We start from the raw sequence: 21,120 nt of genomic DNA on the forward strand, positions 1-21,120 counted from the left end.
CCCCCCCTTCCTAGGAATTAGTGGAAAAATTGTATGGGATCTTGTCAATCCTTTGCTTGGCAAAGGATATCATTTATATCTGGACAACTTCTACAACCGCGTCCCATTGCTAAAAGTTCTCTTGTCCAGATCCACCTTGGCGCCCGGAACAATCCGCAGAAATCAGAAGGGCCTCCCCATAATTTGCTGGGTCAGATCCTAAAATTAGGAGAGAGCAGAGCTGTCTGCAGCGACGATCTGCTCCTCCTAAAGTATAAGGATAAAAGGGACGTCCTTATGCTGACCAGCATTCACGAAAGCAGAGGCAGCCTTGTCCCTGTACGCGGATCCACCACCCAAGTTCCCAAACCATTCTGAGTACAGGAGTACAACAAGTATATGGGTGGCGTTGACCTGTCCGACCAGGTTATAAAACCATACAGCGCCATGCGCAAGACCAGGGTATGGTATAAGAAGCTGTCTGTGCATCTTACACAGATGGCTTTATACAATGCCTTTTGTCCTCTGCAGATATGCCAGCAGTGGAGATACGTTCTTGTTCTGAAATTGCAGGATCATAAAGTCCCTGATATTTGGTGACCAGGAAGGGGAGGGCAGTTCATCCGTCTCTTCCGTCAGCAGGATAATTCCCGGCCAGCATTTCCCCACTGAAATCCTCCCCCCACTGAAAAAAAAAACAGAAGCCCCCAAAAAAATGCTGTGTGTGCGCCAAGCGAGGCATTCGTAAGGACACCACATACCAATGTGAGACGTGTCCCACAAATCCCGGCCTGTGCATGAAACAATGTTTCAAAATCTATCATACCTCCTTAGATTTTTAATTCATTTATTCTTCATTCACATTTTCTGTCTCCCATATTGGCCATGCATAATTATTCTTTTTTTTTTTACTGACCTGCCCCATTTAAAATTTGATCATTTAAAATTTGTAAAAAAAAACACCTAAAACAAAACTAAAAATTCTCACTATACCAAGGACCCCCCGAGGGAGTGTCTGTCTCATCCAGGTTACAAATCTGGGTGAGAGGAATAAATCCAGATAAGATTGGTTGTCTCAGCAAATCTTCTTTTTTTGCTGAGGCCTTTGATTTATTTTTTGGACTGGATTTTATGGAATGGTGTGTAGGTTGGTAGTGGGACCTGCCATTCCCTCTCCCTCCATAGTGGGTTTTCCAGATTGCCCTCCTTATTTACTAAAATTAAAGTATTTTTTCTTATACCCCTAGATGAATACCTAGAGGGTTGTCGCTTCACAATTTAAAAATTCTCACTATACCCCTAGATGAATACCTTGAAAGGTGTTACATTACAATCTAAATCTTCTCACTATACCGCTAGATGAATTCTTTGAGGGGTTTAGTTTCCTAAATGGGGTCACTTTTCTGGGTTTCTAATGTTTTGATACCCCAGATCCTCTGTTTTCATGACACAGGGCAGTAAATGCCATCATACTAGGCCTCAGATGTTGCATGGTGCTCTTTACCTTCTGAGCCCCGCCACGTGCTCAAACAACAGTTTATCTCCACAAATGGGGTATTGCCGTATTCAGGAGAAATTGCGTAACAAACTGGGTGCTTTTTCTCCTTTAACCCCTTGTGAAAATTATGAATTTGGGGCTAAAGCAGCATTTTCTTTGAAAAAAAAATCTACATTTTATTATTTTACTGCCCAGTGTATGAAACACCTATGTGGTCAAACTGCTCACTATACCACTTGAAAAATTCCTTGAGGGGTTTAGTTTCCCAAATGGAGTCACTTTTGGGGGGTTTCCACTGCACTGGTACCTTTACAAATATGAAATGGTGCAGAGAAATCAATCCAGCACTCGAAAAGCTAAATGGCGTGCCTTCCCTTCCGAGTCCTGCCGCTTGCCCAAACAGCAGTTTATGACCACATGTTGGGTATTTCCGTACTCTGGAGAAGTTGCTTTACAAATGTTGGGGTGCTTTTCCTCATTTATTTGTTGAAAAAAATAAAAATTTTGAGGTAAAGCTACATCTTATTGGAAAATAATGTAATTTTTCATTTTCTCTCCCCAATTCTAATGAAATCTATGAAACACCTGTGGGGTGAAAATGCTCACTACACCCCTAGATGAATTCCTCAAGGGGTGTAGTTTCCTAAATGGAGTCACTTTTGGGGGGTTTCCACTGTACTGGTACCTTAGGAGCTTTACAAATGTGACATGGTGCAGAGAAATGAATCCAGCAAAATCAGCGCTCCAAAAGCTAAATGGCGTGCCTTCCCTTCCGAATCCTGCCGCTTGCCCAAACAGCAGTTTATGACCACATGTTTGGTATTTCCGTACTCTGGAAAAGTTGCTTTACAAATGTTGGGGTGCTTTTCCTCATTTATTTGTTGGAAAAAATAAAAATTGAGGTAAAGCTACATCTTATTGGAAAATAATGTAATTTTTCATTTTCACTCCCCAATTCTAATGAAATCTATGAAACTCCTGTGGGGTCAAAATGCTCCCTACACCCCTAGATGAATTCCTCAAAGGATGTCGTTTCTCAAATGGAGTCACTTTTGAGGGGGTTTCCTTTGTTTCGGCACCACAAGACCTCTTCTAACCTGACATGGTGCCTGAAATATAATTTAAGAAAAGGAAGGCCCAAAAATCCTCTAGGTACTCCTTTGCTTCTGAGGCTGGTGTTTCAGTCCAGTAGCGCACTAGGGCCACATGTGGGATATTCCTAAAAACTGCAGAATCAGGGCAATAAATATTAAGTTGTGTTTCTCTGGTAAAAACCTTCAGTATTTCAGGAAAAATGGATTAAAATGGAATTTCTGCAAAAAAAATGAAATTTGCAAATTCCCCTTCCACGTTGCTTTAATTCCTGCGAAACGCTTAAAGGGTTAAGAAACTTTCTAAATGCTGTTTTGAATACTTTAAGGGGTGCAGTTTTTAAAATGGGGTGATTTGTGGGGGTTCCTAATATATAAGGCCCTCAAAGCCACTTCAGAACTGAACTGGTCCCTAAAAAAATAGGCTTTTGAAATGTTCTTGAAAATGTGAGAAATTGCTGCTAAACTTATAAGCCTTGTAACATCCTAAAAAAATAAAAGGATGTTCAAAAAACGATGGCAATCTAAAGTAGACATATGGTAAATGTTAGCTAGTAACTATTTTGTGTGGTATTATGATCTATCTTACAAGCAGATACATTTGAATTTAGAAAATGCTAATTTTTTGCCAATTTTCTCTAAATTTTGGTGTTTTTCACACAAAAATATTGAATATATCGACGAAATTTTTTCACTAACTTAAAGTACAATATGTCATGAGAAAACAATCTCAGAATCGCTTGCATAGGTAAAAGCATTCCAGAGTTATTACCACATAAAGTGACACATGTCAGCTTTAAAAAATGAGGCTCTGTCATAAGGTCCAAAAGTGGGTGCGTCCTTAAGGGGTTAAACCTTTGATCGCCGTGGTCCGTGACCATCGCGATCGAAAAGGAGAGTCCCTTTTTGATCATGCATCACCGGAAACCTGGTGATGTGATTGGAGACTGGGGGAAAACCTGCAGTCAGCCCTGGGGACTTAGAAAGGACCCCAAGGAGGTCTGTTCTATAAGCCTTCTGTTAGCACGTGTCATAGGGACACAGTATAATGTATTAGTATACAGTATGCTAATACATTATAAGTAAAAAAAAAGTTTTAAATGTTATCCCTTCGTGGAATTAAAAATGTAACAAAAAATAAATTAAAAGTAATTTAGCATAAAATATTTTATTGCCCATACATTACATAGAAAGCAAAAAAAAATACATATGAAGTATCTACTTGATCGTAATAGCCTGAAGAATTAATTTAACAGGTTTTTTTTAGCGTGAAATGTGAATGGGATAAACAAAAAACTATTAATCACTTTTTCCTATTTTCACGCCGAAAAAAGAAATGATGTAACTTGCACAGTAATATTTTTGTTCTATCCCAAAAAGGTCAATTAGCATGATTGGTGCAACTCTAAATAGTCTTTATTAAAAATTCCTTTTACTTTTGGGGATACAGCTGCTCTGTACTCTATACAGAGCAGATGTATCGCTCGCTAAGAGCTGAATCCGTCAGTGCCGCGGACCTGACTGACTCGGTGTCGGCGGGTCCTGCGTGTCTCCACCACGCAAGATCCAACTGTAATCTATCACATCTGAGTTATGAATTTAGATGAGATAATTTACAGGTGGATCCTGCATGTCAGAGACACTAGGGACCTGCTGACACTGAACCAGTCAAGTCCGCGGGACTGACGGAAGGGTTATCAGTACATGATCTGTGAGGGTTCGACTCCCGGACCCCGCACAAATCAGCCGGTCCTGTGGCTCCGTGCATCGGACGTACATGCCGGAAGCAGTTGGCTCTGGCCACAGAATAGCGGCCAAGTTGCAGTACTGCAGCTCTGCTCCTATTCAAGTGAATAGGAGTAGACCTGCAGTTCTTCAGCACGGCCGCTATGCTATGTACGGAGCCAACTGCTTCCGGCTCCGTACATAGCATTATGTGCCATAACATACGGTGCACACAGGCCCCTGGAGCCGTTTATCAGTGTGGGGTCCGGGTGTCGAACCCGCACCGGTGATATACTGATGACCAGTGGCGTAACTACCGCCGTAGCAGCCGCCAGCCTCCCAACCGTCCCGAACCCGGCGGGACAGTCCCGGTTTTTGACTGCTGTCCCGGTGGTCTGAGCAATGTCCCGCCCTGCCCCCGACTCTCCCTGTTGCCAGCCACGCCCCCCTGCAAGGACGCTGCCTGCACAGCAGTCTGCTTGGATCAAGGGAGCAGCAGACATACTGAAGCGGAACGCTGGAGAGGTGAAGAGCGAAGCCACAGGACAGGGGTGACTAGTGAGTACACAGATTAAACTATTTAGTGCCTGGGAACACTAGCATTTATAAAATCATAAAATAAATTACATTATTTTATGGTTTTAGAAAATCTTGTGTCTCCAGGCACATACTTTTTGCAGCTCCCGCCCCTTCCCCCCTCTCTGGACTGCTGTAACTTCCGGCAGGAGAGGGAGAGTAGTGGTAATAAAAAATACCCATACTTCTCCATTAAACATCTATCTAATATTTATCTCTGTCTGTCTGTCTCTGTCTATCTATCACATATTTATATCTATCTAGTGTCTATCTATCTCTATATCTATCTAATCTGTCTGTCTATCTATCTACAATCTATCTATCTACAATCTATCTATCTCCTATCTATATTATAAATATTAGATAGATATATTTATCTTATTCTGTCTGTATCTATCACATTTATATCTATCTAGTGTCTATGTCTGTCTGTCTGTCTGTCTGTCTCTGTCTGTCTATCACATATTTATATCTATCTCTCTATCTCTATCTATTTATCACATATTTATATCTATCTAGTGTCTATCACATATTTATATCTATCTAGTGTCTATCTCACATATTTATATCTATCTAGTGTCTATCTATTACATATTTATATCTATCTAGTGTCTATCTATCTACAAAAATAGAATCCTGCAGCACAGGCTTAAATGAAAGGGGGTGCAAGCCTTAGGGAACTGATCACTGTCCCTATAGACAAAAAGCAGTAAATAGAACAGAAACGAAGCAGCTGAGTGCTCACACGAGCGCTTCAGCGTCTTAGTTTTAGCGATTGGTGGGGGTCTCGGTGCTCGGACCCCCACCAATACAAACTTCTGACATGTCACTATGACACGTCAGAAGTTTGTTAAACGTTTAGCTACACTTTAAGTATAAAAATGCCTAAATGGATGCTCCATATGGAGTTAAAAGGGGTTATCCAGTCCCTAAAAATTCATGACCTATCCTCAGAATAGGCCATCAAAAGATGATGGGTCGGGGTCCGACTTCCGGGACCCCCTGCCGTACGAGCGCTGCTTCCCCTTCGTTTTTTCTTGTTCACTGTGAATCTTCGACACAGATGTAGTGGCGATTCACAGTATTGCAGCCTTCTAACATTGAAGTGAATTGGGAGAACAGGCTAAAATACCTGTGAATCGCCGCTGCATCTGTGTCGGAGATTCACAGTGAGCAAGAAAAAACTAAGGGGAAGCCGTGCTCGTACAAGCGCTGCACCCCCTTCAAAACAGCTGATCGGCGGGGGTCGCAGGAGTCTGACCCCGAGCCATTAGCTATTGATGGCCTATCCTGTGAATAGGCCATCAATTTTTAGGGATTGCAAAACCCCTTTAAAGGGGTTTTCCCACAACCACATGTATCCCCTATCCACAGAATAGGGGATACATCTGTGTTCGCTGAGGGTCTGACCACTGGGACTCCCAGCGATGAGATCGGGGGACCGAAATTCCCCCGAAGTGCTCCATGAGAATGGAGCACTAGTGCACTTGCTCGACCATTGCTTTATTCTATGGAGCTGCCGGAGATAGTGGTTCCCTAAGTCCCTAGAAATAAATGGACCGCTGGCCACTTCGGGGGACTTTCAGTCCCCAGTTCTCATCTCTGGGGGCCCCAGTGGTCAGACCCCCAGCGATCACACATGTATCCACTATCCTGTGGATAGGGGATACATGTGTTTGTGGGGAAAACCCTTTTAATTTGTAATATATGACATTTCAGAAGTTCATTGATGTCTAGTTTCTATCGCAGGGAAGAAGACAGAAGACTGCTGGAGGTGAGTATAATATTTTTTATTTTTCAAATTGCTAACTTTAATTTTTATTTTTTTTTTGTTTTGCAGGTTCCGCTGGACCGTTTTAACTAGGTCGTAGATTCTATGTACTACTTCGATGATCTACGTATTTTTTTTATGTGGGGAAGTTCTTATTTCAATAAAAAAAATATTTTCTTATGTGTCTGTTTTCTTTAATACTTTAATAGCGCCTTAGTAATGGCAGCAGTCTGATTGACAACGTCCATTACTAAGGTGGGGCTTAATATTTGCTAGTAAAATGGCTGCAACTAACCCCCCATTATTACCCCTGTACCCACCGCCACCAGAGGTGCTGGGAAGAGCCGGGTGCGATCCAGTACCAGACCAACTGTAGTGATGGTCGGACACTGGGCAGCAGCAGGCTGGTATTATGAGGCTGGAAAGGGCCAAAACCTTGGCCTTTCCCACCCTTGTAATGCTAGGCTGCTGCTGTGTTGTATCTGGCTGATTATGGAAAATGGGGGGGACCCCACGTCGATTTAAAAAAAATCGTACCCGGTTCTTCCCGACACCCCTGGTTGTGGTGGGCACCAGGGTAATAATGGGGGGTTAGTTGCAGCCTTTTTACTGGCTCACACTAAGCCCCACCTTAGTAATGGACGCTGTCAATCAGACAACTGCCATTACCAAAGCACTAATAAAGGATTTAAAAAAAACACATAAGAAAATATTTTTTTTATTGAAATAAGAACTCCCCCACACAATCCTCTTTGACCATTTTATTTTTTAAAAACGTAAATCATCGCAGTAGTCCCAACGAATCTACGAGGTAGTCCAAACGGTCCAGCGGAACCTGCGAAACAACATAATAAGGTTCGTAATATGAACAATAAAAATACTTCTCCTCACCTCTAGCGACTTCTGTCTTCTTCCCTTCGCTGCGATATATACTAGACGTCAATGAAAAATAATTCCCCTTCATGTAACTCTGCTTCCTGTCAGCTGAAAAGTCATCCACCACAGGGAAAAATGTTTCCCCACCATGTCTCATTCCCCAGTGTTTCTTTGTGGTACTCCACCATGGGCAAACATTTTTCCCTCTGGCAGATGATTTTCCATTGACAGGTAGCAGAGTTATACAACGGGTAAAACAATTCCCCATCATGTAACTCTGCTACCTGTCAACTGAAAAGTCATCCACAACAGGGTCTCCCTCTTGACTTTCATTGTTCTCAGCCTTTTGGTTTGTCCTTCAGCTGCTGCCGTGATGAGCAAATGTTATACCCAAGATAGGAAAAATAACACAAAGACGATATAACTGGATCCATAATATCTGTGATATCCAGACAGTCTAGAGATCCGCAGTGAGCATGTGCGCGCGTTATTTGCAGAAGGATCTGGCCGTGATTTGATGGGCTTATGCGGGATATTGGGCGTGTTTAGGGGGCGTGGCTTAAAATCTCCCTTTTTTCCGAATTCAAAAGTTGGGAGGTATGGCGGCTGCTACGGGGCCCGCGGCATGAGGGGGCCCGTGTCGCCCGCCGGCACGGGCCCCCACCATGGCCGGAGGCTCCGCTAGCAGCCGCTATGGCTGCTACAGCGCGATGCCACTGAACACTACGGCAGAGCAGCCATTAAACAAAACATACACAGGGCGCTGTATGGCCTGATCTACAGGGGGCGCTGTATGGCCTTATCTACAGGGGGCGCTGTATGGCCTTATCTACAGGGGGGGCTGTATGGCCTTATCTACAGGGGGGGGCTGTATGGCGCTATCTACAGGGGGGGCTGTATGGCGCTATCTACAGGGGGGCTGTATGGCGCTATCTACAGGGGGGGCTGTATGGCGCTATCTACAGGGGGGGGCTGTATGGCGCTATCTACAGGGGGGGGCTGTATGGCGCTATCTACAGGGGGGGGGCTGTATGGCGCTATCTACAGGGGGGGGGCTGTATGGCGCTATCTACAGGGGGGCTGTAAAAAAAAAAAAGCACTATCTACAAGGGGGCGGGGGTTGTGTGACACCCAGGGGAGGGGGGCCCCAGTCAAAAGTTTGCTGTGGGGCCCAGTCTTTCCTAGTTACGACCCTGCTGATGACCTATCCAGTGGATCGGTCATCAGTTGTCAGGAGGTGGACAACCCCTTCAAGACAGAGAGGCAAAAACAAAAAAAGAAATTAGATGGTCATGAACTCCTTTTTTTAAAGGGAACCTGCCACCAGTATTTCACCTATTTTAAACCAGCAATACCTGGTGGAAGGGGGGTGGAAATCCATTTTATGTAACCTATACATTTCTAAGTAAGCTCTGTACCATTTTAGTATTCCATTTATTTTTTTTCAGTGTTCCTAATGAGCATAAGAGTCATATGTTCATTCCTCAAACCTTTCTGAGATTGCCCCGCCTCCTTACTTTTCACAGCTCCTCGCCTCCCCCCCCGGCACAGACTAAATCACACACTTGCGCATCGATCTGGTGAATGTGCACAACTGGACACCATAGCGGCGCATGCGCAGTAACTAGATTTTAGGACCGCACGAATCAGGGAAGGGTATCGAACCATACATGACGGACAAATGCGCCCGTCATCTCAGACGAGATTTTGGCAATCTGGGAGGGCCAGTTTTCGGCAGGCATAAGAAGAGGAACGAACGAGAGTGCGGGATTATCCCCATAAAAGGCACAAAATGTTTTCAGACTGTTATTTATGGTAGGAGAAAGAGTTTAGGAGCGGGGATAACGTCAATGAACTCTTGACAGCAGTGGTCAGCGAGGGGTGAGGAGAGTTCAATAGGTGAAATGCTGGTGACCGGTTCCCTTTAACCTCCTAATGATCAGGCCTTAAACAGTATAAGTGTAGCAATGAGTGCCACCTTAAGATTAAGCATATTTTATAATGCTTATTGTATTGTTTCCATTAATGCAGTCATTCTTGTCATGGAGGATCATTTGTGGTAATGTCCGCCAATTTGTTGGTGTCTATGACCATATTAAAATGCCATTCCCAACTTAGACATTTATGGCATATCCGCACGATATGCCATAAATGTTTGATATATGCGGGTCCCAGCTCTCTATCCTGAGGACAGGAGTCCATTGGTGCTGTCCCCACCTGACGAGGTGGCTGCAATCTTCATACATTCATTCATTTTCATACCCCCCTGATATTCCGTTTGCAAGCTGCTCTAGTTTGACTTTTCTCCTGTTGACATGTCCCCCCCCCAGTAATACATGCTGAATGTGAGGTCTGTGTCAGGATACTTCTGCCTTCACTACCTCTCATGTATCCGCACAGGTTTTGTTTTCTCTACACGAAGTCAACAAAAGTATACCACACCTGGATTACTTCCAAAAATTTACACCTGCAATAAATTGTGTAAATCTGCTAAACACAGTAAAAAAAAAATGTATGTATGATTATTAAGCTAGTCACCCTATCTATAAAATGTATCACTATTCTCTGATCTGTTGAAGAATGTTTTCAATGAAACATTTGAGCATTACACAGATTACCTCCCCATATACAAACTGAGCTTCTTAGACTGTTCTATTTTGACCAGATCAGCAAATGTAGGTACTTGAAATATTAACTTTTAATAATTACCACTAAAAAGGTGTGTATAATATAGACTAACAGGACAAACAAATAACGAAAATATGGGGTGTCAATCGTTATCACAACCTGCAAAAAAAAACAAAAAAAACTGTCCTATCCATTGTGTCGCAGAAGTTCAAAGACCGAGGGGTGTATGTCTAGTCAATGACGTGCAACGTGATAAAAAGATCAAATTACATCAATAGTGAAAAAATGGGTGGATCTTACCAGACTTGTATGTGGATTCAGCACGTAACTTTTACCACGGTTGATGGCAGATTCAGAGGCTTTATCACAACAGGTCTGTAATTAGACGGTAGCAAATATCCCTAAGGGTATGTTCACACGAGGGCGTCCGTAACGGCTGAAATTACGGGGATGTTTCAGCCTGAAAACATCCCCGTAATTTCAGCCGTACCGGCATGTGCAGGCGCTTGAACGCCGCGTCCATTACGGACGTAATTGGCGCTGCTATTCATTGAAGTCAATGAATAACGGCTCCAATTACGGCCAAAGAAGTGACAGGTCACTTCTTTGACGCGGGCGTCTATTTACGCGCCGTAATTTGACAGCGGCGCGTAAATTACGCCTCGTGTGAACAGACAAACGTCTGCCCATTGCTTTCAATGGGCAGATGTTTGTCAGCGCTATTGAGGCGCTATTTTCAGACGTAATTCGGGGCAAAAACGCCCGAATTACGTCCGTAAATAGGCCGTGTGAACATACCCTTACTCTCCTTACTACTAGGAGAACAACATGGCAGATATTCAGTCCTGTTAATGACCTTGAGAGGGAGATTGGCCTATAAGGCCCTATCCCTACACTACACAGACCCTATATATAGTCCTATCATCCCAACTTATTTCTTCCCTCTTGGGGGTCCTCAGGGGAAAAGCGCTGATTTTGAATGGTTTCATGCTGCCTGTCAATATTGGAGCGTGAGCTCACCTTATGGGACCGTAGCTTTCTGTGATCTTTTGGACTTGTGGTTCCACTGAATCCTAGCCCTTAGTGATTCACCATCATGGTAAAGTAATACCTCTTTTGGACCATGTGGTAGCAGTGTTTTCATGCACTTTAACTATTTGTTGACCCCCAAACTCTGCATTGTCAGATGTGGGCATATACACCTTCCTATTTTCTCTTTTCTAAACAATGTTGACCCTTGCCGCCTTCTGAAATTATATGAATGTGCTTGTCAATTTTTTTTTTTATTTTTTTAAATTCTCATTTATTTTTTTTAAGTAATGTTGACCCTTGCTGCCTTCATTTTTCAATTAAATTACTTCAACTAATTTTTTCAAAACTTTCATCAATTTAAAAAAAACAAGTTGGGATGATGGGACCATATATAGGTTCTGTGTAGGGATTGGGCCAATCTACCTCTCAGGGTCATTAACATGACTGAATATCTGACCTGTTGTTCTTCTAGTAGTAAGGTGAGTTAGGGATATTTGCTACGGTCTCTTCAATTACAGACCTGTTATGATAAAGCCTCTCAATCTTCTGGCCGTCTGGTGCTTCTGGCAAATGCCAGATGGGCCGGTGGGAAGTGGGCCGGTCGGGGAAAGCGGGTCTGTGAGTGAAGAGGGACAGAGACACACACCTTACCTGCAGTGCAGCTGGTCTTCATGATGGGGCCTGCTATCTCCCTGCAAACAGCTGCTCTGCTGTGTGACTCTGACCTGCGCCTGCGCAGTACAGAGCCAGAGAGCAAAAGCAATGGAACGGCTCCCGTTCATAGCTGCCGTATTCCATCTCTGTATGTGTCGTTAATCGACATATACAGAGATGGAAAAAAAAAATGTCAGCCCCCATAGAGAAGTAAAAGAAAGAAAAAAATAAAAAGTACAACACAAAAACACAAATAAATAAAATTTATTTTAATGACCTACTAAAAGCAATATTATATAAAAAAAACAAAAACTTTTTGCGACACCTTGCCTTTAAACACTGACTCAAAGTCTGTCACTGAAGCTGATCGGCTCACAGTTTAGTAGGAATCATTCGCTTCACTGAGACTCTGATGCTGTCGGCCGCTACTCTTTCTTCTGTGACAGGAAAAGATACTGAGAGAGCAGAGGCACAGTGGCTGTCCTACCCGCTGCTGCTCTAGTCTTTTTAGTTTTTCATTGCAGCCTACACCTGGGCCGCACAGCAGAGCACACAAGGTGATGACTCTAGTCAGCGTCCGGATGCTCTATGCCGAGCGGAGCTCAACTCTGGCTCCGCCTCCGTCCAATCCTCAAGGTTCTGTGACATACTGTCAATGGGTAGGACTGTGTTTTTGTTTGTTTTGTTTTTTGCAGGTTGTGATAACGATGGACAACCCATATTTTCATTATTTGTTTGTCCTTTTAGTCTATATATACACCTTTTTAATGGTAATTATTGAAAGTTAATTTTTAAGTAGCTACCTTTGCGGATCTGATTTATATGAATTTTTGAGGTAACTGCCCATGCACAAAATCATCTGGTGCATGGCATATTGACGTGCTTGACAATTAGTTATATTGTGTCAACTGACCTGTATGCATCTTGCCATCGCTTTTTTGGTCTGTCTGAGCCACCGTAAGTGATGTCACTACTTACTGATTAGTTGTGTTCAGATTTTTTTTATCTATGTGGGAATGCCACTGGCCAGGATTCTTTCTGCTTAAAAACAGACATCTCTATTTTCTATACTCTACCTGCACACAAGTAGTTGGCCCAATATAACGAAGTGCAAGAAACTCTGTTTGTAATTGTGGAGGTAATCTGTGTAATGCTCAAATGTTTCATTGGGAACATTTCTGACCATATAATAGAGCATAGTGAAACATTTTATTAGGGAGATGATCACAATAATTATATTCTCTACACTATCCTGTGGGATTCCTCTCTGCTCTTCTCCCTATCTATACTCAGCCTGTGTGATCTACCCTCCCTGAGCACTTGTAAGCTTTCCCCCCTCTCTACATGTCTAATCTGCCATGTACTGTGTACAACCCCCTCACACTCTCTGCTGCTATTTCTAACACTGAGAGAAGAGCAGGGGAGAGCAGATGTCCGCCCCGACAGGAGCAGTGGACTCGCTCAGCAACACAGCCAGTTATCTACAGGAGCTGCACAGATTTTACAGTAGCAACATTTTTAATAAAGTTGCTTAAAGAGGCTCGGTCACCAGATTATAAGTGCCCGATCTCCTACATAGTCTGATTGGTGCTGTAATGTAGATAACAGCAGTGTTTTTTATTTTGAAAAACGATCATTTTTTAGCAAGTTATGAGCAATTTTAGATTTATGCTAATGAGTTTCTTAAAGACCAACTGGGCATGTCTTTACTTTTGACCAAGTGGGTGTTGTAAAGAAGTGTATGAGGCTGACCAATCAGTGACCAATCAGCGTCATACACTTCTCATTGTTCCAGCCCAGCTTCTTTCACTGCACAATCTCACTGTGCTGTGGATCATGCTGGGCTGGAACAATGAGAAGTGTATGACGCTGATTGGTCACTGATTGGTCAGCCTCATACACTACTTTACAACACCCACTTGGTCAAAAGTAAAAACACACCCAGTTGGTCTTTACGAAACTCATTAGCATAAATCTAAAATTGCTCATAACTTGTTCAAAAATGATCGTTTTTCAAAATTAAAAACCACTGCTGTTATCTACATTACAGCGGCAATCACATTATGTAGGAGACAGGGCACTTATAATCTGGTGATTCGCACGACAGTGGAGAAAACGGCTGTTAAAAATGGATCAAACTGTAGCTTTTTTTGTCCCAGCCTCTCCTACCAACCGATCCGTTATGTTCTATTTTTTGAGCCCAAGTATTCAAGGTCCATTAAAATAAACAGATGTGTGAATACACCCATAGAACATCATTGTTCCCGAAGCTGGCTGTGTGACGGCTGTCACGCGGCCTTTTCTTCCTGTCTTGTGGATAGAGCCTAACTCTTTGCATTTAAAAAAAACAAAGTCCGGGTATGTTCACACGCAGTGGTTTCAGACGTAATTTGGGCGTTTTACGCCTCGAATTACGTCTGAAAAAAACGCCCCTAATACGCCTACAAACATCTGTCTGTTGCTTTCAATGGGAAATACGAAGTTCTTTTCCCACGAGTTGTTATTTTACGTGTCGCTGTCAAAATACGCCGCGTAAAAAGACTCCCGCGAAAAATGTTTTTGGAGGCGTTTTTCATTGACTCCATTGAAAAACAGCTCGAAAAACGGCCGTAAAAAACGCGAGTTTTTAAAAGAAAAAAAAACGACTGAAAATCAATATTTTCAGACATTTCTGGTCACTGCGTGTGAACATACCCTCATAATAATAAAAAAAAATCTGTGCAAAGGTGTTAACAGCCTCTATTTCTTTTTGCCGTAGTAGAAAATATCATTTATGTAAAGTATAATGATCAGAGTATTTCTTTACTTTCCTATTGGACTTAGGAGGCGACGATAGGATTTTCAATTCTCCGATACAATTCACAGAATCTAGTCTGGAAACAGAAGAAGAGTTTTCTCGGCCTCCTCCATACATCAGACTTTCATGACATTGAAATCAGTTGAGACCTAAAGTTTTACCAGAAATACAAGGACTGGTATAAATAAGGCTTTTTAGGCTGTCATTTGTCATCCTAAAATGTATAGACTACTTGAACATGTTACGTGATATTTTTAATGTCTCTTGTTATATATATTTTTGTCCCTATTTGCACTGAAGTTAAATTTCTGTTTGTAGTAGGAAACTTTTAACCTTCACATCCCTTTGAATCACTGTATATTTTATGATTCTACACTGGTGTAACCCCCCCCCCCCCCCCCCCCCCCCCCCACACTCCTCATCATTTTCAGTTATCACACATAATCTGCTTATATTGATGATGACTTTAAGGGTATGTGCACACGATAACGTCAATTACGGCTGAAATTACAGAGCTGTTTTCAGGAGAAAACCGCTCCTGCATTTCAGACGTAATTTCTCGTACTCGGGTTTTGCCAGGCGTCAATTACGGATGTAATTTGGAGCTGTTCTTCATTGGATTCAATGAAAAACTGCTCCAATTACATCCCAAGAAGTGTCCTGCACTTCTTTGACAACGCTGTTATTTTACGCGCCGTCTTTTGACAGCAATGCGTAAAATGACAGGTCGTCGGCACAGTACATCGGCAAACCCATTGAAATCAATGGGCAGATGTTTGCCGACGTATTGGAGCCGTGTTTTCAGGCGTAATTCGAGGCGTAAAACGCCTCCATTACGCCTGAAAATAGGTTGTGTGAACCCAGCTTAAGGCTCCGATACGCGTATATCTGTTCCACCCTGTGCAGACTATAGTCTTGTGGAAGGACCAGAGTATTTGCCTGGAAAATATTGCTAGAATAAGAACCTTTGCTGAGGAGATTGTTCTATTCTGGTACTCCTAGCTGTAGCAAACAAAACTTGCTTACCCGTACGTTCAATGCCAGTGCGCAATTTGCGCGGCCATTCTAATTTAAACTTTAAAACACAATCAACATTCCTAAAACACTTCCTAATGAAAACCACGTGTGGTACTGCATGAAAAGCTTAAGGGTATATTCACACATAGCAAATAAGATGCAGTTAAAAAAACGCTTCTGAAAAAAAGCATGCGGTTTTGGCTGTGGTTTTGTGATTGGCCGTGTGGTTTTCATAGGTGAAACTTGATATAATGTGTTTAGCCTGTTAATAAAAGAACATGCAGCTAATCATTGCTTCACAGAACCGCGGTTAAACCATGTGTTTTTCCAGATGTGTTTTTTAGATGCACCACAGCTGCTACATGTGAATACGCCCTAAGGCCTCATGCACGCGACTGTAGTTTGTGTCCGTGTGCGGTCTGCAATTTTGCAGGTAGCACAGGGACCCATTCATTTCTATTGAGCCATGCACATGACCTTAATGTTCACGGATCCGTGTGGGAGCTGCGAATCCCGACTGCAAAAACTCAGGACAATCATTTTACGGTCCGGATTTGCAGCTTGACAAACTGGTGTAATCAATTATTTTTTTGTGAATCCGGACGATACACGGGTGCTAGTACATATGCAGGTTTTGTTCAGGTACTACTTCTCCTCCCTCCTTTTTATATCCACTCCTGATTTTGGCTTTAGAAACTCCTGACCAAAACCTGAACGTGGACTAGCGCCCTCACATGCGGTTTCAACATTCATTTTCTACCCATTGAGTTCAATGGACAAAAAACACAATATGAACACCAGGGATAGGATATATTGCAGTTTTATAAAAGAAAATGACCCCTATACACAAAATGTGAATAGACCCTCAAACCCTTCTAAATTTGTATGTCCTACTCTCGTGTTAGGACCATCTTTTTAATCCATTGAAGTTCACAAAACGGAAGCATGCTTTCTCTTCAATAAAAGCCCTGCTATAATGTCAAGATCGGTGCAGGCTCTAAGTGGGAGAATGGTATCACAGAATAGGGACTCTTCATAAAACATAACCTTAATATATTATAGGACTAAAATACTCAAGGTAATTCTATTATTGTTCTACAAATACCCTGGACACCACCTTCTGTAGACATTCATGCTAACACATATACAAACCTATGCAGTGTGTACAGAAGGGATTCCAAAGATATTGGTTTGGGGACAGTTTTTTTGGATAAGCTCACCGCACATTGAAAACTACTAGTAATTTTACAGCTCACATTACAATTCTATTTGCTAAATGTGTACAACCCATTTTAACATGTTTTATTTTCTTATAACAATAAATCTTGGTTTTATTTTTAAATGGTTTATCTAATATGTATATACTGTAGTTTCAAAAGAAATGTAATAAATAAAATCTTGGAATATATTTGTATAACAATTCATTGGTGAATCTGTTTTGTGTTTGATAAAATGACACTACTTCTTTTGGAGTAAGGCCTAAGGTAATTCATATATCACATAACAAGGACCAGTAAGTCAAACAATGCTTAGAGCAAATCGGGGCCGGACTGGCCATCTGGCAGTTCTGGCAAATGCCAGATGGGCCGGTGATCATGGGCTGCCTGCTAGCTGCTCAGACGATCGGTGTCTCAGAGGGCAGGGTACAGCATTTCTAAGGGGGCGGCACAGCAGCTAAGAACTGCTGTCCGACTGTAATAGCAGCTGTAGTCTGCTGCTATCTAACAAAACTCCCTGTGCTACTTTACAATCATCCCCTACAGCCCCCCAGGGGCGTAGCTAAAGGCTCATGGGCCCGATGCAAAAGTTCCCCACATTGTTCTTTCCAATTATTATTATTATTTTTTATTTTATTTTTTATAAATGATGTGGGGTCCCCCCCCATTTTTCATAACCAACCAGATACAATAAATCATCATCATCATCACCATCACCACGGTTTCTGGCCTGTCCCTGCCTGATAATACCAGCCTGCGGCCGCCCCGGTGCCCGACAATGACTACAGATGGTCAGGTACTGGATCGTACCCGGCTCTTCCCAGCATCCCTGGTGGCGGTGGGTGCCGGGGTTATAATGGGGGTTTGTGTTAGCCTCTGCACCGGCTAACACTAAGTCCCGCTTTAGCAATGGATGCTGTCAATCAGCCGGCGGCCATTACTAAGGCGGTAGTAATATAGTTTAAAAAAAACACAGCCATAGAAAAAATATTTTATTGAAATAAAAAAAAAACACACACAAACAACGTTAACCATTTTATTAATAAAAAAAAGCCGTCATCGAAGTAGTCCTCGAATCCGATTAGTAACACATGTTAGGCTTGGGTACAGGGCCCATGTGTGATACTGGCTGTGGGACCCTGTATCTAAGCCTACCACAAGGTAGGCTTAGATAAGGGGTCCAGCAGACCGTAATCTTATACAGTATAAGATTACGGTGTGCTGGGGCCCTGTATCTAAACCTACCGTGGGGTAGGCTTATATACAGGGCCCATCAGACAGGATCACACATGGGCCATGTATCTAAGCCTACCATGTGATTGGCTTAGATACAGGGCCCAGTAGACAGCATCACACAATCTGTGATCCTGTCTCATGGGCCCTTCTTAGGCTTAAAGGGGTTGTCCAGTCCCTAAACATTGATGGCCTATCCTCAGGATAGGCCATTAATAGCTGATGTGTCGGGGTCCGTCTCCCGGGAGCCAGCCAATCAGCTGTTTTGACGGGGCCGCAGCACTCGTACGAGAGCTGCTTCCCCTTCATTTCCCTTACTCACTCACACTGTGAATCGCCGACACGGATTCACAGTGTGAGCAAGTGACCGGAATGAAGGGGAAGCAGCTCTCGTACGAGTGCTGCGGCCCCTTCAAAACAGCTGATTGGCCGGCTCCCGGGAGTCGGACCCCGCCAATCGACTTCAGCAGACAGCGATATTAATCTTACCCTCCTCTTCAGCTGCGGCAGAAGTTCTGTCCTGACTCTATCCAGGATCACGATGTTGTGCGCGGCGCATAGCGTTGTGACGTCAGGACCTCCACTGCGCTCCGGAACCAGGAAGGGAAATACTGTCAGCTGCGACCCCTATAGCTACGCCACTGCAGCCTCCCTTCCCAACTCTTCACACAACTCCTCCTGCTGTCGGTACGTGAGGGAGACTGTCTGCGCACACTGTCTCGGGCTGTGAGCAGGAGGAATGAAGGAGTGAAGGCTCCCACCCCATCAAGCTGCAAAAAAAAACGCAACTCTGAAAAATGTTTCATCTTCTACTTACCCAGAATTCTGTTTCTTCGTCCGGGCCGGACACATGGGATGACGTTTCAGCCCGTGTGACCACTGGAGCGGTCACATGGGATGAAACGTCATTGCAGGATGTAGGAGGGAAGCGTCGCCAAGATAAGTATCCATTATTTTTCTGCTCAGTTTTCCGCAGCGGCCATTAAACTGCACCACAATTTGGTGCGGTTTTTCAGCTGGAATTCCCTGCGGCGCACAGGGCAGATACGCTGTGTGCTTTTACACAGCGTATCCGCCCTGTGTGATCATACCCGTACAGTATATACATATAGTATGGCTTGAGCATCCATACCTTCACAGCGGCAAATGGGGTGCAATTGAAAACTGTTATTTTACAAAGGAAAAACAAAACGTGCTTATCCGTACTTTCAATGCCCGTGTGCAATTTGAGCGGCCATTCTAATTTAAAGTTTGAAACACAATCAACATTCCTAAAACACTTCCTAATGAAAACCACGTGTGGTACTGCATGAAAAGCTTAACCCCTTAACGCTCCATGACCTACTATTAGGTCATGCTAACTGTAGCGTTCGCGCTCAGTGACCTAATAGTAGGTCATGGAGTAAACCAGGCGCCGTTCACGCGGGGCGCGTTCATGAGCTGTGATAGCTGCTGTTTCCGACAGCAGACTATCACTGCTCAATGTGCCGGGACCGATCGCGGAGCTCCCCCGCCGATTAACCCCTCAGAAGCCACGTTCAATAGCGATCGCGGCTTCTTAGGGGTTAATCCGCCATCGCCGGCCTGCTACACGATAGCGGCCGGCGATGGTGACTATGGCAACCGGACACCAAATAATGGCGTCCGGCTATGCCATAGACGGAAGCCTAGTGGGTCCTGACAACGTCAGGACCCACTATGCTTGCTGTCAGTGAGTAGCTGACAGTTCTAATACACTGCACTACGCATGTAGTGCAGTGTATTAGAATAGCGATCAGGGCCTCCTGCCCTCAAGTCCCCTAGTGGGGAAAAGTAATAAAGTTAAAAAAAAGTTAAAAACAGATGTGTAAAAATAAGAAAATAAAAGTTTTAAAAGTAATAAAAGTAAAAATCCCCCTTTTTACCTTATCACTCATTTATTATTAATAAAAATATATAAACAAACAAATAAACTATACATAATTGGTATCGCCGCGTCCGTAACGGCCTGAACTACAAAACTATTTTGTTATTTATCCCGCACGGTGAACGCCGTAAAAGAAAATAATAATAAACCGTACCACAATCACAATTGTTTGGTCACTTCACCTCCCAAAAAATGGAATAAAAAGAGATCAAAAAGTGCCATGTACAGAAAAATGGTACTGATCGAAACTACAGTTCGTTACGCAAAAAATAAGTCCTCGCACGGCTTTATTGATTGAAAAATAAAAACGTTATGGCTCTTAGAATAAGGTAACACAAAAAGTAAATGATTGTTTACAAAACGTATTTTATTGTGCAAACGCCATAAGACATAAAAAACTATAAACATCTGGTATCGCCGTAATCGTATCGCCCCGCAGAATAAAGAGAATGTCATTTATAGCGCATGGTGAACGCTGTAAAAAAAAAGAATAAAAAAACAATAGTAGGATTGCTGTTTATTAGTCACCACGCCACCTAAAAATAGAATAAAAACTGATCAAAAAGCCGCATGCACCCCAAGAAAACTACAATGGATTCCTCAAGGGGTCTAGTTTCCAAATTGGGGTCACTTTTGGGGGTTTCCAATGTTTTGGCACCACAAGACCTCTTCAAACCGGACATGGTGCCTAATAAAAATCCACTAGGGCTCAAAATCCACTAGGTGCTCCTTTGCTTCGAAGGCCGGTGCTTCAGTCCATTACCGCCCGAGGGCCATATGTGGGATATTTCTCTAAACTGCAGAATCTGGGTAATACGTATTAAGTTGCGTTTCTCTGATAAATCCTTTTGTGTATAAAGAGGATTTTCTGACAAAAAAAAAAAAAGTATATTTCACCTCTACTTTGCTCTAAATTTCTGTGAAACACCTAAAGGGTTCATAAACTTTCTAAATGCTGTTGTGAATACTTTGAGGGGTCTAGTTTCTAAAATTGGGTATTTCATAGGGGTTTCTAATATATGGGCCCCTCAAAGCAACTTCAGAACTGAACTGGAACTGGAACCTAAAAAAATTAATAAATGAGGCAATACTTCGCTTCTCACATTATACTGATAATGAG

The 21,120-nt window shown here is 42.9% G+C and overlaps 1 protein-coding gene across 1 annotated transcript in view; it reads left to right on the forward strand.

The window, feature by feature from the left end:
• Positions 1-15,025, forward strand: part of LOC142737509 (uncharacterized) — a 49,588-nt gene extending 34,563 nt beyond the window's left edge. The window contains exon 7 of the mRNA XM_075849705.1: positions 14,654-15,025. Coding sequence (XP_075705820.1) covers positions 14,654-14,757 — 104 coding nt within the window. The 3' untranslated portion in view covers positions 14,758-15,025. The remainder of the gene's footprint in view (positions 1-14,653) is intronic.
• Positions 15,026-21,120: the final 6,095 nt, after the last annotated feature.

The sequence above is a fragment of the Rhinoderma darwinii genome, chromosome 1 (genome assembly GCF_050947455.1).
Source record: "Rhinoderma darwinii isolate aRhiDar2 chromosome 1, aRhiDar2.hap1, whole genome shotgun sequence".
NCBI classification, from domain to species: domain Eukaryota; kingdom Metazoa; phylum Chordata; class Amphibia; order Anura; family Rhinodermatidae; genus Rhinoderma; species Rhinoderma darwinii.